Genomic DNA, 23,203 nt, shown 5'->3' with positions numbered 1-23,203 from the left:
AGAGGGGAACCCTTATACATTGTTGGTGGGACTGTAAATTAGTACAGCCATTATGGAAAACAGTATGAAGGTTTCTCAAACAACTACAGATAGAACTACCATATGATCCAGCAATTCCACTACTGGTATATACCCAAAGAAATGGAAATCATCACGTCAAAGGGATACCTGCATTCCCATCTTTATTACAGTTCTATTTACAATAGACAGGCTATGGAACCAACCTAAATTTCCATGAATGGACAACTGAATAAGGAATATGTGGTATACATACACAATGGAATACTACTCAGCCACAAAAAAGAATTAATTTCTATAATTCGCAGCAGCATGGATGAGCTTGGAGAAAATTATGTCAAGTGAAATAAGCTAGGAACAGAAAGAGAAATACCACATGTCCTCACTTTTAAGTGGGAGCAAAAAAGAAAGAAAAGAAAGGAAGGGAATAAAGAGAATAAAGGGGAGGAAAGGAAGAAGGGGAGAAGGAAGGAAGGGAGGGAGATAGAGAACGAATGATCATAATAATGCATTGAACTTTCAGAAGGATAGAACAAAACTGTGGTTTCTAGAGCTGGGAAAGGGGCAGAGAGAGGAGTATACCAAGAAATGGGATAATGGACACAAAACTTCTAGTTAAGAAAAATAAGCTGTATTGATGTACAGTTGAGCTAGGCACCTATAACGACGAATAACTTATTGCTTGTTATCAAATGACTACAAGAGAGATCAAATGTCCTCAATAGAAAGAAATGATTTCATTTTGGAATCATGAATATGCTAATTATCCTAACTTGATCATTGCACATTGTACACAGGGACTAATACTCAACTCTATACCCCACGAATATGTATAATCAATTACATTTCAATTAAAAAAAAAAAAGTATTTCTTTCCAACTCAAGTCTCAGAATAATTTAACAATAATATTCTTCTTCACCCAGGCAAATCCATTCATACACATTATTTTTGTAGGATACGTAATATTCCATCTTACATACGTAATCATTTCTTATTTTGTGGTATTTAGTTTGTACTCCTCTTAAATCCTTCACAGCTGTTTCTAAAATGCTCAACCACTTAATCATCTGGCTGATTATGCTACCACTCATCACTGTTCACTGTACACTTTTGCTTGTTCTGAGTAACAGAAAGCTGATGAAAGATGACCTACACTCACACAGATGTGGCCCTTGACCGGCACATGTATTTCAAGTTCAAAATGGACCTTGCCACTGGTACTTATCTCTGAGATATTCCGAGATGACTCTCACATATCTCTCTTCTCAATTGTGCATTTGTTCACACTTCCAATCTTAAAAACTTCACAGAGCATGAGATCTCACACATTCTGAAACCAACACCAATTCTCATCTTAACAGAAAGTTCAGTCCATGAGCAAAATCAAACTTAGCATGTATAGTCCCACCTCATCAAACCATATTCTGACAGAAAAGGTCATATCCTTTCCCAAATACATTTGCTGATTTGCAGAATGGAGCCTTAAGTATGTTTAGGGAGGAGATGGGAAGTTGAGGAAGGCCTGGGGCTCATTCCCATCTTTCCCACCTTCACTGGAGTGGGAGTAGGCAAGGGGAACAGACACTTGGATGGGGCTTAATGAAGCAGGAAACCTGGGGATGAGGCTATTCGATATTCATATGCCAAAAACAATGACTTCGATAAAGAAGAAACACCAACTCACATGAGGCATGGCTTAGATGTGCAACTTATTTGTCCTCCTCTGGCTTCCTCTTATGTAGAAGTGCAGAGTCCTGAGAAGACAGAGCCAGGGAAGAAAAAGGAAATCATGAGAACAGGCCTACTTCCAAATGACTAAGTTAGGATAAATATTTCCTCCTCTTTTCATAACACCTGGACCATTCCACACCCAACACATACACTGAGAAGGAAAGCTGAAGAAACATGAACAATCCCAGTCCTCCTTGAATCCCAGAAAACTCATATATATAAGAATTAATTTATGCTAAAGTAGTTCTCAATCCCCACGATGTTGTTCTCTGGCCTGTCATGAGTGGTTCGTCTTTCACAGCCTAGCGGATCCTGACCCAAACTTATCCAAGTAGCACCTCTTTCAAGGACATTGAAGGGGTCCTCAGACCTGGAAATGCTCTGTACCTATGTAGGCCAATTCCTGGAACAAATGCTTCTCACAATTGAGATCTGCCTCTTCCCTATGCCCAATACACTAAATATCTCAGGTGCCTCTCTGGCTTGTTCCCACATTTTGGTCCAAGAAGCAGTCTCAAAGTCCAAAGTGTAGACTTCATCCAGGCCGTATGAAGTCACATCAGACTCATCAAGTAACCATGAAGTAAGTCCAAAGCATCCTCTAATAGATAGCAACTGCCCATTACACTGAATCATGGCCTTAACTGAATTCAGAAACTCCAGAGGTAACACCTCCCTTTCATCTCGCCTATATTCTGCCTCTAAATGTAAGGCCAAAGATAACTTGAGAATGTGTTGTACAATAAATAATATTCATAGAGCACACACTACGTGCTGGATGCTTTCCACATATGAACACCTGATGAGCAAACAGTCCTGTTTATTCAACTACCGCCATCTCTGGACTTCCAACCACTATAGCATCTTCCTTATATTTGTTTCTCTTTATAATAGCATTATTGACATATAACTCACATTCCATAAATTAACCCTTTTAAAGGTACAATTGAGTTGTTTTTAGTATATTCACAGAGAGGTGCAACAATCACCACTAATTTTAGAATACTTTAATAACCCCCCAAAACAAAACCCCATTAGGAGTCACTTCCTATTTTCCTGTCCCCTCAGAGCCTGGCAACCACAAACCTACTTTTTTGTATATAAAAATTTGCCTAGTCTAGACATTTTATGTAAATGAGTCATATAATATGTGGTCTTCTCTGACTGGCTTCTTTCACAGAGCATAATGTTCCAAGGTTCATCTATGTTGTAACATGGATCAGTACTTCATTCCTCTATATTGCTAAATGATATTCTAGTGTGATGGACACTTGCTTTTTATTTTGACTTTTTGCTACTATGAATAAAGCTACTAAGAACATTCACGTGCAGTTGGCTCTCCGTATCTGTGGGTTCCCCATCTGTGGGTTCAACCAATAGCATATCAAAAATATTTGGAAAAAAAATTCCACAAGGTTCCAAAAAGCAAACCTTGAGTTTGCTGTGCACCGAGTATTATGTTGAATCCACACAAATGAAATGATGTGTAGGGGCTGTATTAGGTATTATAAATAATCTAGAGATTATTTAAAGTATATGAGAGGATGTGCATAGATTATATGCAAATACTACACCATATTATATAAAAAACTTGAGCATCTGCACATTTTGGTATCTGCATGGGGTCCTGGAACCAATCCCCCATGGAGACTGAGAAACAACTGTACATGTTTTTGTGTGAATGTATATTTTAATTTCCCTTAGATATATGTATACCTAGGAATAGAATTGGTACCTCATACGTTTAACATTCTGAGAAACTGCCAAACTCTTTTCCAGAGCAGTTATATCATCTTACAATTCCACCAAAAATACATCAATATTCCATTATCTCCACATCCTCACCAACACGTTATTATTCATCTTTTGGATTATACTCATCCTAGAAGGTTTGAAGTGGCATGCCATCGTGATTTTGATTTGCATTTCCCTAATGACACTGAACATCTTCATGTGCTTATTGGCCATTTGCATATCTTCTTCAGAGAAGTGTGTATTCAAATTCTTTGCTCATTTTTAAATTTGGTTATTTGTCTCCTTATGGTTGAGCTGTAGTAATTCCTTATAGGTTATAGATACAACTCCCTTATCAAACATATGATTTACAAATATTTGGTTCCACTTTGTGGGTTGTCTTTTCATTTTCTTGATGGTGTACTTTGAAGCTCAAAAGTTTTTAATTTTGATGAAATCCAATTTATGTATTTTTTTCTCTGGCTGCTTGTGCTTTTGGTGTTGGATACAAGAAACCATCTTAACCTTAGGTTGAAGATTTCTCCTAGGTTTTCTCCTAAGAGTTTTAGTTTTAGCTCCTACATTTAGGTCAATGGTTCATTTTGAGTAAATTTTTGCACATGGTGTGAGCCTGTAATACATTTTGCAAATGATATCTTGACCCAATTTTGAAGTTGTGGCTAAAAACTCTCAATTCCTCTTCATAAGCAGTTTGCTAAGGTCCCATTCCAAGTACTTCCCTTATCAGGGTCTAACATGATACACCTTTACCAGGCTACCCATGGATACCTCAGCAGTCTTGACACTGCACACAGTCTTTACAGATGAAATCTTAACCGTATCTACCTTTCTCTAGGAGCAGAGATATGACATTATACTGACAACATCCTCCTCTGCAGAGATTCCTCTGACATACTTATTAAGGACATGTAAATACTCACAAAAGAGTTCACATACACACAAAAAAGGCATGGGCTATTGACCCAAACATAATGCCATGCCCTGACACATTGGTTAAAATCCTGAAAATTAATGGTAAATCAAGAGCTGCTCTATCCCTGAAACTGTCAAGGAATAGCTGCTGAATCTCTCAGCACCCATAACAACTTTTAGGCTTATTTGGGTTCTGGAGGCACCATACTCCTCATTTACAAATTTTACTTAAACTCACCAATACTGTTACTTGCTAATCATCTAACAAAAGGTCCCAGAATGTGTCCAAATTAAAATCAACATGTACTCCTGTTAGTGCCCTCAAAGATTTTTTCATTGTAGATGCTGTAGCAACCTTCCCTCATACCTCCTGGAGTCTCTGGACCACCTAGGATGGCCATAAATTGCCCATGAGCTTATGATGCAAGAAACTGCCCTTTTTGGCCCCAAGTTACACACTATTAGCTTCAGTGACTGGCCACATACTTGAAATAAAGGTTTTCACAGACCCTGAGTCTGGGACTCTCTGTACATAGCTGCCCTTTATAAAGCCTTGGATCATGGAAGCAGCACCATCATAAGATCAGCACAGCTATTGAGGCTTCCTTGAGACATCTGACAGAATAGAGCCAAATTTGGGCCCTCTGGAATATTCTACCTGTAGGAGGGGGTAGTCTCACCTGTCTTCAGTTCCTACCATATGCCATGGTAGTAGAGGAGGTCACCCCTCCCTCAGACCCCTAGACTACCTGGGCAGCCCCTTGGGATTAACTGAATAAACAGCAATGGACTTCACAGACTGTACATACAGCATTGCCACCATCATAAGTGATGGAGCTCAATGGAAAGTTGCTGCTTTCCATTCCTTAACTAGGATGTCTCCAATAAAGGACAGAACCCAATGGTCAGAAAATGTGGTCAAACTTCAGGAAGTCAGCACTAAATGTCCTGACCAAGAAATGGCTCTCATCTTCACATTTTCACAAACTCTGCCTAAGAGCTGTCCACCTCAAAAGGTAAAGAACTCTGGGAATCTCTTGCCTCACAGATATCGAAAATATATATCAAAGCCACAAATGCCTCTATAGCCACAATGAAAGGCCTCACCAGGACATTCCTTATTCCCTCCAGAGTTCCAGACATTACTGCAGTGACCAAGGCACATATTTTACTTCTCAAAATGCACAATGTTGGACTCCTGGTAAAAGTATTCAAAGGAACTTTCATCTCACAGGTAGGTCCCAGGCATCTTAAATAAGAGATGTAATATCTCTTCAAACAACTTCCTTGCCACATACCTTAATATCTCTTAATTTAAGGCCCTTTGGCCAACTCTGATCTTGCACCAACTTTAGGAAATCTTCCTACCACTATTTCCTATATTTAAAGGGAAATGTATCTCTCCCTCCAAGTTTAAGAAGACCCATTACATATGAGGCCCTTTAATAATGTCTCCCCCACCTTTATGAATTTTTAACACTGCCTCCCTTCTCATAAGGGCTAGAGGCCAGATAGAGGGCACATGTTCTCCTGGGACCCATTAACCATAGATTATCCCAAGGGCCATGCACCTGCCCACCTGGCATGTGATTTTTTTGAATCTGAACTTTTACTCCCTCCAAAACCTTCCTCAATATTTTAGTTATAAGGGGTTGGTAATTCAGGATCCCCTTCTGACCCCCTCTAGAAATTAAAACTAGCACTCCAGGGCTATTCCCACAGACAGTGTAGACTACCAAGAAGGGAGATGGAAAACTCCACTTAGTAAATGAAAGCACACTCACAGATAACAGTAGAATTAACACTGTCTCCCATAACCATGAAACCAGACAACCACACCTTGGTAATAATACAAGCCAGAGGAAAATCAACATTGATTGTGACATATCATTCTCTTCAATTGATCAGGTGACAAAAGCCTGTCAAGTGAAACTGCTCACCATTTTGTTAGTTTTTGGTCTTGTTACTATTGGTCTGGGTGTTTGCATTGGTTTGTGATCCAGAGGCCCCAAACTCTCCTAGCCATTGATTCAACAAAACATGGCAAATGCTGAGACCCACATGCCCTTGATTGTGGCTGATACAAGGCCTATAGCTCAAAGGCCCCATCAGGCCCACCCACAATCAAACAAACATGAAACAAGAGGAGCAAAATTGAATTGGCTAAGCTGGAGGGCTTGATTATAGTGTAGCACTGGAACTCCAATCTCAGCTACAAATACCTTAATGGGAAATCAATCTAAAACCTTATCAATTAAATGCATCTAAATCATACCACATCACCTAAAACCTACTTGCAGCAGAGCCCCTCTTACTGCTTATCTGGGCAAAATCTTGGACTGATGGGAACCCTTAGATTCAGCAAACATCAAGTAGGACTTCAATTGTCAGTAATGTCCCAGCTCTTTGGTCTGCTAATTGACAACATCAAAATGCCAGCAACAGTTTTGCTAACTGTGTACCAGCAAAGCCCCCTGAATTGAAAGACATCTGTAAATCAAGCTTCCAGCCCCAACACTGCCTTCAAGTTTAACAAATGGCTCAAAACCAATTTACCAGTGAAGGCTTTTCTATGTAGGAAGCTTTTTGATTACTAAGTCAATCTCATGTTATAGGTCTACTTAGATTTTTAAATTTCTTCTTGAGTCAGAAGCTTCAGTAATTTGTTTTTCTAGAATCCATCTATTCACCTAAGTTATCAAATTTATTAGCATACATGTTGATAATATTCTCTTATAATACTTTTTATTTGATTAGATTGGTAGTGATGTCCCTTCTTTGATTCCTGATTTTGGTATTTTGACTCCTTTTTCTTTGTCTAGCTAAAGTTTGTCAATCTTGTTGACCTTTTCAAAGAACCAATTTTTGGTTTTGTAGATTTTTCTCTACTGTTTCTCTATTCCCTAATTTATCTTCAATTCCAATCTTTATTATTTCTATCCTTCTCCTTGCTTTAGATTTGGTTTGCTCTTCTTTTTCTAGTGTCCTGAGGTGGAAGTTTAAATTATTGCTTGAGATATTTCTCCTCTTAAATATGGGTATTTGCAGTTATAAATTTCCCTCAGATCTTTCTCCTCTTAAAATATGGGTATTTGCAGTTATAAATTTACAACTGCTTTAGCTGCACCCCAAGTATTGGTATATGATGTGTTCATTTTCATTCATATCAAAGTATTTTCTAATTTCTCTTGTGATGTCTCCACTGACCCATTTGTTATTTAAAAATGTTCTTTAATTTCCATATATTTATGAATTTCTCAAATTTCATTCTATTGTTAATTTCTCATTTAATCCACTGCAGTGAGAGATATACTTTCATAACTTCAATGATTTTAAATACTTTGGGGCTCATTTTATGGCTAGTATGTGGTCTATTCTAGAAAATGTTTCATGTGCACTTAATAAGAATGCATATTCTACAGTTTTGAATGAAATGTTCTGTAGATGTTAGCTCTAGATAGAGTTGTTCAGTTCTCTATATCCTTCATATGCTTTCCCTAGTTGTTTTATCAATTATTAAAAGTGAGGTTATAAGGTCTCCAACTATTATTATGGAATTGTGTATTTTCCCTTAATTATGTCCATTTCGTTTCAAATATTTTGGAGCTCTGAGGTGCATATCTCTTTATAAATGTTATATCTTCCTGATGTTCTGATTCTTTTATCATGATAATATGTCCCTATTTATCTAATAACAGTGTTTGTGTTAGTCTATTTTGTCTGATACTAAAATAGCCAATCAAACTCCTTTAAAGTGGCAGTTGGCATTGCATGTATTTTTTCCTATTCTTTTACTTTCAACCTACTTGTACCTTTGAATCTAAAGTGTATCTCATATAGGCAGCATAAAGTGGTATCATGTTTATTTTTTAAGTCCAGTCAGAAAATCTCTACCTTTTGGTAGAATTTTTCATCCATTTAATATTCTTATTAATATGGTTAAACTTATATCTGCCATTTTGCTGTTGATTTTCTATGTGTCATGACTATTTTTTCCTCTGTTTCTTCTTTCCTACCACCATTTGTCTAAACTGGATATATTATATTGTACTATCCTAATTATTTTTAAAATTCATATATATTTTAAGTTATTTTTTTAGTGATTGTTCTTGGGCTTATGATATCCACCTCATCAGAATCTACCTCAGCTTGTTTGGGGGAATATCTTTATTTTAATAGCTTTCATATTTGAAGTATCTTTATAGATACAGGATTTTGGTTGACACTGGGTGTTTTGATTTGCGGGAAGTTTTATTTTTTTGTTTTTCTTTCAGCACTTTAAATATATTGTCGTGCTGCCTTTAGCCTTATTGTTCCTCATAAAATATCTGCTGTTAATCTTACTGTGGTTCTCTTGTATGTGATGAGTTTTTTTTCCTTTACTACTTTCAAGATTATCTATCCTTAGCTTTCAACATTTTGACTATATCTCTGGATGTACATCTCTGCATTTAACATACTTAGCGTTCATTAAACTTATTGGATGAATAGATTAGTGGTTTTCATCAGATTTGAAAGGTTTTCAGTCATTATTTCGTAAAATATTTTTTTCTATCATCTTCCCTCTCTTTCTCTCCTCTGTTTCTGGTACTCCCATCATGAGAATTTTGGTGCAATAAACGGTGTCCCATATTTCTTTTATTTTTATTTTTTTATTTTTATTTTTATTTATTTTTTTAAAGCCAGTCAAATTTAGCAGTGGGGGGTTGTATACCAACTTTAGTGACACTAATGTTAATAAGTTCTGATAACCCACTACCATCGGACCAGCCCCATATTTCTTTTAAAATGTACAAACAAGATCTCTGTAAATTATAGAATGTTCTCTTCGATTACAATTTTAAATATGATGTTCAATTGTTCTGTTGTTCAGAGAATCAAATTTACCTCTGTTGATTCTTCTTTGTCTTTTATTTCTATCTCTTCATCAGATGCTGCTTACCTCCTTCTTTATTTCCTTTTGTTTACTTAGCAAGTGGCAAATCTTGATCTAGTTTTCCTTATTGTATTTTCATTCAAATGTAACATTCATTTTCATTCAAATGTAAAATCTGGACTTGACACCTTATAATCTGTTCTTAATATTGAAATTGTTTTGTTTTTTGCCTCAATTTCATTAATCAGTTCACTCAATTCTGGTTCTACTCTTCCTGGTTTTTCTGTTTCATGTAGTTCACGAAGTTTAGAATTTCTGATTTGAGGTGTTGCTTCAAACTTGAAAAAGCTTATTTAATGATATTAATTTAATACTAGAGTATTATGTTATACTTCTCTGTTTTCATGTTTGGTTTTATACAGAGTATTTTTATTAGCTAAAAATGGTTTGATTCTCAATTTGTTTCTTTTAGTAAACTTTTAGTATCTTTGCATATATATTTCCTGCCTTTTATTTTAATTTTTAAAATTCTTAGATTTTTCTATACCAGTTATAAAAGCTGTTACTAAAGAAAAATGTGAATCTTTAGGGTAGCTTAACAGAATTTCTAGTTCAAGGGAATTTTCTTCTTTGATACTGTGATGAGCAACATTCTTAGTAAATAGTCCCTTTTTTGGAGTGTGATTCTATAAGTTTTGACTAACTGCAAAGTTAGAGAGCACAGTTCCCCACAACACAGCCCTTGCCCTGACAACTGCAAGTTTGGGGGACTCCCCAAGCCTCCCCAGCTTCAATAATTTACTAGAAGTATTCAGAACTCACTGAAAGCTATTATGCTCACAGTTACAGTTTATTCCAGGAAAAGGATATGGATTAAAATCATCTAAGGGAAGAAGTACACAGGTAGAGTCCAGGAGAAATACCAAACACGAAGCTTCCATTGTCTTCTCCTCATGGAGTCAGGTTGTGTTACTCTCCTGGCATCGATGTATGACAATATGCACAGAATATTGCCAATAATGTTAGCTCACCCAAGCCTCAATTTTCAGAGTTTTTATGGGGGTCGATTACTTGGGCATGACTGGTTGATTGACCATATTAATTGATCACAGTCTCCAGGCTGACTGATACCATGTGACCAAAAGCCCCCATTGTAGGTCACATTGTTGGTCTTTCTGCCATGAACAGCCTTTACTCTAAGACTATACAGGTGTGACCAGTCCTTAATGTAAATTGCATTGTTAGACTACACAGTGACACCCAAAGCCCACAGGCAATGATTCTGATCAGGCACTATATTTCAAGTACACAGTTATTTTTCCAAAAGCCTAGAGAAGACGCCAGACCTTTTTTTGGATAAGGCCAAATTCTTCACTATACAGATCCTATGTCTTCTCATTCTGCAACACTCTTTGGTTCTAAAGGATACATAGTTTCTGCCACTTGATTCCTTCTTTCCTTTCATCATCATCTTCCAAAGAATGCCTTTTCCTTTCACATTGCTTTCCCTCTCCTCCAGCAGTGGTCACTTCTAAGACTGCCAACTCTTTTTAAATTGAAAAATAAAAATTGTATATATTTATCATGTACAATATGCTATTTTGAAATATGAGGGTACTTCAAAAAGTTCACAGAAAATGAACTTGAATGGAATTCAAAGAGAGTACTAGTTTTTTCATATTGTTGAATGGCTAAATTGAGCTAATTAACATGTGCATTACCTCACACATTTATTTTTTTGTGGTGAGAACACTTAAAATCTACTCTCTTAGCAATTCTTGAGAATACAATACATTGTTATTAACTATAGTCACCATGTTAGTAGTCTTAGTCTTGACTAAGACTACCGACTCTTGTCCCACCATTTTCAAGTCTCTTCTTTAAGTTCCCCAAAAGGCAGTGCTTTCATACAACAGGCTCAGTCAGGCTGTAAGTATTTCCTCACTCAATGTAGACCTCTATCATCATGGGAATTAAGTTACCCGTTTTCCAATGCTGCCAGTAATGCAATGCATCCTCCCCTTTTTAAAAAATATACTATAAAATATAAAATGAGAAAAGGGCTATCTATAGGTAGAAGGTAAGACTATGGGGGAGTAGACAAGGAATTAAACCTTGTTTTGCACTTTGACTTTGGGACTATGTAAATAATTGACATAATTATAGGACAAAATTAAATTTTAAAAGAGCAATCTCTAAAAATTGAAAGTGAAATAAACAAATCTAGCTGTGATTCTAATTGGTGGTATAACTTCTCAAGAGGAATGATTACAAATGACTTTAAAATACAGTAATTTCACTGCATATTTCCAGTGGGATATACCCTAAAGAACAAAAAGAATTGCAAAAAACAAAGGACAAACAAAACACAAAAAACTACTTTCAGTAATCAAATCACTTAGTGTTGGTATTATTATTCTGAGTGTTGTTCATGAAGTATGGAATAAAGAATAAGGATTTTTGTCCATTTTTGGTTCCATGACCCCATCCAGGATACCATAATGCATTCAATCATCATGTCTCCTTAGGTTCCTTTTTGCTGTGAAAGTTTATTTTTTAATCTTTTAAAAAATACCTATATACTAGCTTTGTAAAGCCATAGTAACCATGAACAACATAGTAGCAATGAATATTCTAGCACCTATAATATAGTCTCAAAGTACCATTTCCCATTAAAATGAAGATCTACATCAGGAAATGTACCAGAGTCTAGAACAGGGTAATGATGTCCTGTTGGCCAAATTCAGTCCACTACTTGGTTTTTGGTTTCGTCCTCAATTTAATTCAATACATTTTAAGTACTCTGGGTGCTTGCTATGAGATCAGTCCTATTTGAAGCACTATGCAGCCAATGACCTCACAGTGATAGAAATGCATAAGAATAAAATAACACAAATGAGTCTTCTGCTTCTCCTTTTCTCTCAACCTTAATTCCAAATAAACTCCATCTATCTTTTTTCCCCCCAGAACATGCTATCAAACTTATATGAGGCCTTTTCACATAAAAGGTGAAACTCTGGTTTAAGATATCACCAGAAATCTAATAACTGCTTTGAAGCAGAGTAACAGCATTTCTCTCCCATGGGTGTCGCAGAAATCTGATTTCTCTTAAGTGTTGTAAGAGGGTGTGTAAGCGTCAAGTTTTTGCTTAAAATTTATAAAAATTTTAACTGACACCTAGTCTTCATAAAAATTAAGCCATCTCTATCAACTATCCATTAAATTAGATAACTTTCCTCTTTAAACTGTGTTTCTATTTGGTGAGCCCATTGCCTGTTTTTTAAATAAAGTTTTATTGGAACTCAGCCATGTCCACTTGCTCATGTACTATATATAGCTGCTTCTACACTATAACAGAATTGAGTGGTTGCAATCGAGACTGTACGATGCACAGGCCTGAAGTACTATCTGGCCCTCTGCAGAAAATTCGCCTACTCCTATCCTAGAAGATCTATCAAAAACCAAGAAAGCTATCAGACTACTAGGATCAAGTCAAAAGGACCCATGAGCCAACCTGTGCAGGATCCAACTGGTCACATATGGGACAATGCTAACATAAGTATAAATAAAGATAACAACTGCAACAGATGACAAAATACATTAATGTTAATAATGACAGTTTAAAAAAATCACTGAACCCCAAGGGAGGACATCAGCAAACCATTATTTCATTATTGTTCATTCTGAAAACTTATAAGAATGAATCTGTTTTGCCTCCCTTGAACAATCTATATCTCAATATAACCAGTCAGCTGCTGAAGGAAATTTTCACTTCATACAAGTATTCCATATAAGGAGTGAAGACAGAATTAATGAATTAGAATATTACCATTTAGCAACCCCTAATGAAATGACTATAAACACCACAAAAAGAGATAAGCAGACACTGTGTGCCTCTTGATGAAAAGTATACATTACCATCTATGAAGTTATTTAGCAAACAAACAAAAAAAGAAGTAGGAGAAAGAAAGGAAGGAAAAAAAGAAGCCTGCACCTGATCAAGCCTCTAGATCTAACTATAGAAAATACAGAGGAACATCTTAATGATACCATGACATCATTTTATTGATGGCAAAATTCAGACCATGAGAAATGCTACCAGGACAAATCACCCAGTTTCTTCAGCAGATACTTTGGAAGGAAAAGGGGTGGGGTGAAGAGGAGAAAGATAGAAAGAGAGGAAATGAGAAAGTGTGAATTTCTAAAAAGACTTACTAAAAGACTTCTCAACCAATCACAATGTATGAATCTTCTTTGAACCTGGATTCAAAGAAACTTTAATATGTAAAAAAGTTATCTGCCCTTTGGGGAAATCGAAACACTAATTGGATATCTGATAATATTAAAGAATTATTCTTTTTGTACAGAGAGAATAATGGTATTGTGATTACATTTTTAAAAAGACTATCATTCAAATACATATTGAAATATTTATGGATGAAATAATACAACATCTTGTATTTGCTTCAAAATAGTCCTGGGGTGGGTAGAGGTATAGATGAAACAAGATTGGCTGTAAGTCAATCATTACTGAAGCTGGGCAGAGGGGGTACATGGATGCTCATTACCATTTTGTCTATCTTTGTACATGTTTGACTTTTTCATAATAAAAATTTAATGAAAATGTTAATTATGGCTCAGTAAATTGATTTTAACACACACACACAAAAATAGGTAACAACACCACAACATTACTAATAATTTTCTTAAATTTTCCAACAACTAGCAAATCACCTTGAATAAAACAGAACATCAGAAAATGTTAGTTAGAAAAGTGACGGCACAGCTCTATGAAGGACAATATAGCAAAAACTGTTACAATTTAAAGTCCACATATATGTTGGCCCAGCAACTGGCACTCGCACTACTGATAAACTCATCAATGAGCTTAATAACACACATACAAGGATATTTATCCCACCCTTGTTTGTACAGAAAAAGAAAAAAAAACTATCTGAATGTTCGTTAATAACGGTCAGTGTTTAACATTTTGTAAGTATGGAGTACTGCTCAAGTATAACAAATGAAGAAGCTCCTCAAGTACTAACACGAGAGGACTTCAAGAAGTTTATGGAGAGATTCATGTTATCTTTCAATTCTATTATTCCATGAACTTTTTGAAGTCCCCACGTATATGTATGGAATCCCCCTTGAAGTACCCAAGAAACAAGTAACACAGGTTACCTGTGAAGTGGGAAAGCCAGGTGGCTAGGTACAGGGGTAAGAGGGAGCATGTTCTGTATACTCTTCTGAACCTTTTAAATACAGAGAAGATGATCTCAAACAATAAAATTGAGAAGAAAATACTAAAGTCAAATATGGCTTTCAAATTCCCCTCTCGGGGATGTATTCGGTTCCTTCAAAGACCTTGGAAAAAAACTAAGTATTAAAACCGAATTAAAAGATTTGCCGGATGAATATGGATTCCTCAGATCAAAAGGGGAGAAGTGGAGTGAAATAGCCCTTTTGGGTCCTCCAGCCCCCATTTATCCTTTGGAATGGAGTTTCAAGAGAAAGAAAGCAAATGTTCCCATACCCTGAAAAACCAGAAAGCACTTCGGAGGCAAAAGAGAAAATAACAACTTACCTTGGATAAAAATGTTAGTTATCCTACAGTCAATCTTCCCTTGTTCTCTGGGCACCTGGGAAAAGAAAAAGAATCTTGAGAGAGCAGGCGTTATTTTGAGCCCAGACTGACAAAAGAAACAAACATCTTCTACTCTCACCCACCTGAGTTAAAGCAGACCATTCAGAGAAAAGTCAGACTAGAGCAATGCCGCCATTCAGAACCAGAGTAGAGGTTGAGAATCCCTACAGGGCTCCCCAGTAGGATTCCTGAGGAGAGAGACTGGAATCCCACTACTTCGGTCTCTTTCTCCTCTCTTCTCAACCCCCAAACCTGAGGCTCCTTCTGACTCTAAAAATACTTACTCCAAGGTCAGGTATGTGGCTTGGAGACAAGATTCTTATCTGGAATCTTTAGACTGGGACTCACCTCTCTATCTTTCCATATCAGAGGGTTCCGTTTCCAGGGAACTTGGGCCCCCGTATGGACAAGGCGAGGGGACAGAGTCAGCCATAGAGACCCCAAACCACAGGCTCCCAGAAACCCTCAAACCTACAGGGACTTCAGTGTAAGCATTTCTCACCCTAACCGCTGCCCGTCGGCAGGGCACAATTGAAGAGGAGATAAAGATATAATGAGAGTCTACGATTATAGTTAAATGAGAAGTCACTGGCATAGCTTCACACAACCACTGTCATGGCTGTACACACAACTGCCACTCACTCTCATGTAGACACACACATGATCATACAGTCGCACAGGCGCAGTTACATCACGGCGGCGCGCGCACACACATCGCCCCCCCCCCCCCCCCCCCACCGCCTACACTGGCGAGACAGGCCTGAGGCTCCGGACAGTCACGGTCCATGTCCGGGGGCTCTGCACTCCTCACTTTCAGATTCCCCCGCCACCTCTCCGGGTCCAGGCTGCCCAGTCCAAACCAACAGGCCGCACTGCCTCCGTCGCGGAGCGCGCTCCAACCGCCCCCAGCACAACAGCACTGATGGCGAGATGGAAGTGACGTTACAACCGGAGGCCTCTGGAAACTGTAGTCCAGAGCACAAAAGACCCTCGGGGGCTTCCGGCCTGTACTCTGCGTGTCCTCAGCGGACTGCGGCGATTCTGCCCACACGCGGTCGCTCGGGCTGTGCGATGGGGTGCCCCACCTCGCGTCTATGGGAAATCTCTGCCGCGGGGACTTCTGGGACTTGTAGTGTGGCCCAGAAGCCCGGAAAGGCCGAGCAGGGATCTCTGCCCCGGCTGGGCCCAGAGGCAGCGATTACCCACGTCTCGCCGTGAGCCTGGGGTCTTCCGCAGAACACCGGTGTGCTGGCCGGCAGGAGAGGAAGACAGAGCGGAGTCTGGGAGGCTGAAGGAGAGCAATTCCCGGGCCCTAGCCGCAGGGAGAGTGACCCTTTAATACTGGTGTGAGTGCGTTCGCTTTTATTGTTGGACTTGGGCTGTGGTCGTGCTGATGTGCCTGTGACAGTTTTTACCACTTTTTAAAATAAAAAAAAGTTTACGTGTTTAAAATACAGGGTTTTTCTCCCTTTTAAAAATTACTATATTTATAATTACACAATGTAATCATTTTTTGTGGCCCTTTACCATTTATCGCTAACCCCCCGCCCCTGCCCTCTTTTCCACCTCTGGTGGCCTCAGGTCCCTTCTCTCCTCTTAAAGGTTCAAAGGATTTTTGTGATTGTTGTGTCTTTCTTTTGCTGATTTTCTTTGTTTGTTTGGTTGGTTTTGGTTTTTGGTTTTTTTCAGCTCTCACTTATGAGTGAGGACATGCAGTACTTCTCTTTGTGTGCCTGGCTTGTTTCCTTTAACGTAATTTTCTCCAAGTTCATCCATGTTGCTTCAAATGGCAGTATTTCATTCCTTTTTTATGGCAGAGTAGTATTCCATTGTGTATATATACTTCCTTATCCAGTCGTTTTACAATGGATATTTAGGTTGGTTCCAACTCTTAGCTGTTGTAGGTAGGGCTGAGGTAAATATGGGAGTGCAGGTATTCCTTCACACGATGATTTCCATTTCATTGCTGGATCGTATGGCAGTTCTATCTGTAGTTGTTTGAGGAACCTCCATACGGTTTTCCATAATGGCTACACTAATTTACAGTCCCACCAACAGTGTAGGAGGGTTCCTCTTTCTCCACATCCTTGCCAGCATTTGTTTTTCTCTGTCTTTCTGAGAATGGCCAGTTTGGGGTGAGACAATATGTCAATGTAGTTTTGATTTGCATTTCCCTAATGCTTAGTGATGTTGAGCATTTTTTCCTGTGTCTGTTGGCCATTTGTGTATCTTCCTTTGAGAAATACCTATTCAGCTCTTTTGACCATTTTTTAATCTGGTTACTTTTTTTTTTTTTACTGTTAAGTTGAGTTCCTTGTATATTCTGGATATTAATCCCTTGTCAGATGCATAGTTTGTGAATATTTTCTCCCATTGTGTAGGCTGCATTTTTGCTCTGTTAACGGTTTCTTTTGCTGTGCTTTTGAGGGTCTTATTCATAAAGTCTTGTCCAGTCCTACTTCCGGAAGTGTTTCCCCTATTTTTTTTTTTTTTTTTTAGTAGTTTTATGGTTTGGGGTCTTATATATGTCTTTAATACATTTTTAGTTGATTTTGGTATATGGTGAGAGGTATAGGTCTAGTTTCATTCTTCTACATATGGATGTCCAGTTTTCCAAGCATCACTTATTGAAGTGTATGCTCCTGTTGCCCCCTTGTAAAATATCAGTTGGCTATAAGTATGTGAGTTGATTTCTGGGTTCTCTGTTCTGTTCCATTGGTCCGAGTTTCTGTTTTTATACCAGTACCAGGCTCTTTTGGTTAATGTTGCTTTCTAGTATAATTTGAAGTCAGGTAGTATAAGGCTTCTGGCTTTATTGTTTTTGTTCAAGATTGCTTTAGCTATTCGGTGTCTTTTTTGTTGTTGCACATGAATGTTAGGTTGTTTTTTTTTTTTTTTCCTATTCCTGTGAGGAATGTCATTGGTATTTTGATGGGGATTGCATTGAATCTGTTGATTGCCTTAGGTAGTATGGACATTTTCACATTCTTCCAATCCAAGAGCATGGAATGTCTTTCCATTTTTTGTGTATCCACTTTAATATCTTTCAGCAGTGATTTGTAGTTCTCATTGTAGAGATCTTTCACCTCCTTGGATAAATTTATTCCTAGGTATGTTTTTTTTTTTTTTTTGGTGACTATTGTAAATGGATTAGCTTTCTTGATTTCTTTTTCTGCTAGTTTAGTATTGGTATATAAGAACACTAGTGATTTTTGTGTGTTGATTTTGTATCCTTCAACTGTACTGAAATCATTTATCAGCTCTAAGAGTTTTTTGGTAGAGTCTTTGGGTTTTTCTATATATAGGATCATGTCATCTGCAAACAGAGACAATTGGACTTCATCTTTTCCAATCTGGATGCTCTTTATTTCTTTTTCTTGTCTCATTTCTCTGGCTAGTACTTCCTATAGTGTGTTAAATAGGAGTAGTGAGAGTGGACATCACTGGCTTCTTCCTGTTCTTAAGGGAAAAGCTTTTAGCTTTTTCCCACCAGGATGATATTGATGATGGGTTTGTGTTATATGGCTTTTATTGTGTTGAGATACTTTCTTTCTGTACCTAATTTTCTGAGAGTCTTTATCATGAAGCGATGTTGAATTTTGTCACATGCTTTTTCTACTGAGAGTCATATGGTTTTTGTCCTTCATTTTGTTGACAGTTGTATATCACGTTTAACTTGCATATATTGAATCATCCTTGCATCCCTGGGATGAATTCCACTTGATCATGGTGTATAATTTTTTTGATGTGTTGCTGTATTCTGATTGCTGGTATTTTGTTGAGGATTTTTACATCTATGTTCATCAGAGATATTGGCCTGTAGTTTTCTTTTTTTGTTGTATCTCCATCTGGTTTTGGTATCAAGGTGGTGCTGGCCTCATAGAATGAGTTTGGGTGAATGGCCTCTGTTTCAGTTTTTAGGAATAGTTTGAAGAGAATTGGTATTAATTTTTCTTTAAAGGTTTGGTAGAATTCAGCATTAAAGCCATTCAGTCCTGGGCTTTTCTTTGTTGGGACACTGATGATTACTGCCTCAATCTCATTGCTTGTTATTGTTCTGTTTCCTACATCCTCTTGATTCAGTCTCGGTAGTTTGTATATGTCAGAAACTTATCCATTTCCTCCAGGTCTTCAAATTTGTTGGCATATGGTTATAAACAACTATATCAGCAATAATCTCTAATGATTGTATTTCTGTGGTATTGGTTATAATGTCTCCTCTTTCATTTCTGATTTTTCTTATCTGGGTCTTTTCTTTTTTTAGTCAGCCTTGGTTGTCTATTTTGGTTTGTCTATTTTGTTAAACAACTTTTTGTTTCATTGATCTTTTGTATGGTTTTTTGGGTCTCTATTTCATTTAATTCTTAATTATTTCTTTCCATCTACTAATTTTGAGATTGGGTTGTTCTTGTTTTTCAACTTCTTTGAGGTGTAGCATTAGGTTGTTTATTTGAAATCTATTCTTTTGATGTGTTTATTGCAATAAACTTCCCTATTAGAACTGCTTTTGCAGTATCCCACAGGTTTTGGTATAATGTATCTTTGTTTTCATTTATTTCAAGAAATTTTTTGATTTCCTGTTTAATTTCTTCTTGGACCTATATGTTGTTCAGGATCGTGTTGTTTAATTTCCGTGTATATGTATAGTTTCTAGAGTTTCGCTTCTTATTGATTTCTAGTTTTTTGTTTTTTGGTTTTTTTTGACTAGTAAGGGGATCGTAGCCCTTGGCTTGGTGTTGTCTGCATTACGCTCAGCCAGTGAGTGCACTGGCCATCCCTATATAGGATCCAAACCTGTGGCCTCAGCGCTACCAGCGCCGCACTCTCCCGAGTGAGCCATGGGGCTGGCCCTGAGTTCTAGTTTTAATCCATTGTAGTCTGAAAAGATACTTGAAGTGATTTCAATTTTTAAAAATTTTTTGAGACTTGATTCATTACCTAACGTGTTCTTTCCTGGAGAATGTCCCATGTGCTGATAAGAAAATGTATATTCTGTAGTTGTTGGATGAAATATTCTGGAGGTATCTGCCAAGTCTAATTGGTCTAAAGGATAGATTAAATCCTGTCTTTCTCTGTTGATTGGTTTCCTTCATGATCTGTCCAGTGCTGAGAGAGGGGTGTTCAGGTACCCTACTATTAACGTATTAGGGCCTATTTCTTTCTTTAGGCCTAAGAGTGTTTGCTTTATATATCTGGGTGCTCCAGTATTGGGTGCATTATACATTTATGATGGTTATGTCTTCTGGCTGGATAGATCCTTTTATCATTATATAGTGGCGTTCTTTGTCTCTTTTTATGTTTTTTTGGTTTAAAGTCTATTTTGTCTGATATAAGAATAGATACTCCTGCTCGTTTTTGGTTTCCATTTGCCTGGTATATCATTTTCCATCCCTTCACTTTTAGTCTCTGTGTGTCTCTACAGGTCAGGTGGGTCTCTTGAAGACAGCATGTACTTGGGTCTAGATTTTTAATACAATCAGTCAGTCTGTGTCTTTTGACTGGCGAGTTTAATCCATTCACATTTAGGGTAGTTATTGACAAGTATTGTTTAACTCTTGTCATTTAATTGCTTCTTGTCTAGATGATTTAAATATATTTTGATCATTATTACCCCTTTTATTTCTCTTCTTCAATGTTAGTTGAGAATTTAAGGTGAGACGATTTAGCTTCTTTCTCTTTTTTGTTGGCATTTTTGTTTTAACAGTGGGTTTTGATCTTTCCTGTATATTTGTGGTAGAGGTCATCATTATTCAGATTAAAGATGAATGACTTCCTTGAGAATTTCTTGCAGGGCTGGTCGTGTGGTGGTAAACTCCCACAACTTTTGTTTGTGAAATAAACTATTTCTCCCTCATTTCTGAAGGAGAGCCTTGATGGTTATAGAATTCTTGGCTGGCAATTTTTTATCATTTCACTTTCTTCTGGCCTGTAGGGTTATGGTTGAGAAGTCTGCTGTTAGTCTGATGAGGTTCCACTATAAGTGACTTGACGCTTTTCTCTTGCTGCTTTTAGAATTCTCTCTTTGTCTTTGAGTTTTGCAAATTTAACTATAATGTGTCTTGGGGAGGATATTTTGGATCAGATCTGTTTGGGCACTTGAGCTTCCTGGATCTGAAGGTCTGCATCTCTCCCTACACCTTGGAAGTTTTCTGTTATTATTTCCTTGAATAGGTTTTCAATACCTTTTCCTTTCTCTTCCCCTTCTGGAATACACACAATTCAGATGTTAGAGCAGTTGAGGTTGTCTGCTCTCTCTCTTAGATTTTCCTCATTATTTTAAATTGTTTTTTCCTTTTTTTTTTTGTCTGACTGAGTTATTTCAAAAAGGCCATCTTCGAGATCTGAAATTCTTTCTTCTGCTTGCTCTACCCTGCTGCTTAAGCTCTCAGGTGTGTTTTTTATTTCATTGAATGAATCTCATTTCTAGAAGTTCTGCTACACTCTGTTTTAAGGTATTAATCTCTTTGTAGATTTCCTCCTTCATATTCTGGATATTTTTTCTTGTTTCATTGAGTTCTCTAATTGAGTATTTCTTCAAGCTTTCTTAAGATCATTGCTCAGAATTCTTTTTCAGACATTTCAAGGATTCCCTTTTCCATGAAGTCTGACATTTGAGCATTACTGTATTCTTTCAGTAGTGTCATTTCTTCTTGTTTATTTGTAGTTCTAGTATTTTTTTGTTGACGTTTGGCCGTTTGGTAGAGGGTTTGCATCTTCTGTTACACTGAGGTTGGCTGTGGAGTGGCCCTGGCTGCTACTGTGGTGGTGAATTGTCTTTGTTTGACAGTAGGTGTGGTGGTGTTTATGTTAAACCACCTTGGGTCCTTTTCCACAATCTGTGGCCGTAGAATGAGCCCCCAGTACCATGTGGGTCTCCTGGGCTCACCTCGATGAGTCAGACTGTGGGGGCTGGCACTCTCCTCTCGGTCTAAAGGGAGGTGAGGGGTTTCACACACAGTACAGGTCTCCTGAGCTTACCTTGGCAGGTTGGCCTGTGGGGGCTGGTGTTCCCCTCCATGTACAAGGAGGGGCGAGGGATTGCCACAGGGCTCACCTCAGTGGGTCAGGCCACAGGGGCTGGCACTCATTTTTTCTCATTTTATTATTTGTCGAAGTGACTTCTCGTATCTCATTGAGTTTCCTTAAGATTATTGCTCAGAATTCTTTTTCAGTCATTTCAAGGGTTTTCTGGCCCATGGGTCATGCTACTTGAGAATTACTGTATTCATTTAGTTATATTTTATTGGTTTTTCATATTTCTAGTGTCTCTGCTTTGATGTCTAGTCATCTGGTAGAGCAGTTGCTTCTTCTGTTACTCTGGAGTGGGCTTTGAGGAGAAAAGCTTCCTTTTCTTCTGGTCTCCACTAATGACTCTCCTTGTGCCAATGCAGTCAAGTTGGCAGCAAGCTGCCTGCATGGTTGCTCTGGCTGCTACTGTGGCAGTGAGTTGCTTGCGTCAGCAGTTGCTGTGGCTGTGGTGGACCACCTGCATGGAAGTGGTATTTTCAGCATGCTCCTGTCTTCTGAGGGGCAGCGTGTTGCCCTTGGCTCCTGCCTAGGACCTTGGGCATGCTCCTGCCCTCTCTAAAGTACAATTTAAAAAATTTTGAATATAGAAAAATGCACAAATCATGATAGTAAAGCTCAATAAGTTTTCGTAAATTGCTCAAACCACTGTAAGCAGCACTGCAGAGGCCCCCTTATTGGTCTCCACTAAAAATAACCACCATCTGACTTATAAGTACATGGATTAGTTTTGCCTGGTTTTGAACATTAACATGAATAAAATCATACAATATGCACACTCTTCCCTCCTTTAGTCGGACTTCTTTTGCCAAATATTGGTTTTGTAAGATTAATCAATGTTGTTTTACTTACAGTTCTTTCATTCTCATTGATGGATATTTGGCTTATTTTCAAGATGGGGCTATTACCAATAGTACTCTGAACATTCTTTGCTGCATATATGTGTGCATATATACGTAGGGAGGGGAATTGCTGAGTCATAGTTTACACGCATATTTAACTTAAGTGGATACTTCCAGTTTCCAAATTGGTTTTCCAATTTGCAGTTTCATCCAGTATATATTATAGTTCCACATCCTAACACACACTAATATTGTATGTCTTTTACTTTTTAACCTTTTTGGTGCATGTGTAGTGGTTTAAATTTGAATTTCCCTGATGTGGCCATTTCAATTTTTTTTATTTGAAATTTCTTGCCAATTTTTCTGTTGATAAGAATTTTCAATGTACTTGCAAA

The 23,203-nt window shown here is 37.7% G+C and overlaps 2 protein-coding genes across 7 annotated transcripts in view; one reads left to right on the top strand and one right to left on the bottom strand.

The window, feature by feature from the left end:
* The window catches only part of LOC134388647 (zinc finger protein 571-like), a 41,357-nt gene extending 25,363 nt beyond the window's left edge, over positions 1–15,994 (bottom strand). For 2 of the 6 annotated variants that reach the window (XM_063111859.1, XM_063111862.1), the window contains exons 1-3: positions 15,686–15,994; positions 14,881–14,935; positions 1,704–1,773 (exon numbers count right to left, since the gene is read on the bottom strand). In XM_063111859.1, coding sequence (XP_062967929.1) covers positions 1,704–1,712 — 9 coding nt within the window. In that variant the 5' untranslated portion in view covers positions 1,713–1,773; positions 14,881–14,935; positions 15,686–15,994. Of the gene's footprint in view, positions 1–1,703; positions 1,774–14,880; positions 14,936–15,288; positions 15,337–15,685 lie in introns of those variants that run through there. The other 4 variants (XM_063111863.1, XM_063111864.1, XM_063111860.1 and 1 more) reach the window with 3 other exon arrangements.
* Positions 1–23,203, top strand: part of LOC134387391 (zinc finger protein 585A-like) — a 231,801-nt gene that overhangs the window by 92,299 nt on the left and 116,299 nt on the right. The window lies entirely within an intron of this gene.

Source organism: Cynocephalus volans, chromosome 10 (genome assembly GCF_027409185.1).
Source record: "Cynocephalus volans isolate mCynVol1 chromosome 10, mCynVol1.pri, whole genome shotgun sequence".
In the NCBI taxonomy this organism is placed as follows: domain Eukaryota; kingdom Metazoa; phylum Chordata; class Mammalia; order Dermoptera; family Cynocephalidae; genus Cynocephalus; species Cynocephalus volans.
Note: the sequence above shows the minus strand (reverse complement) of the source record. Positions and strands in the feature narration are given on the sequence as shown.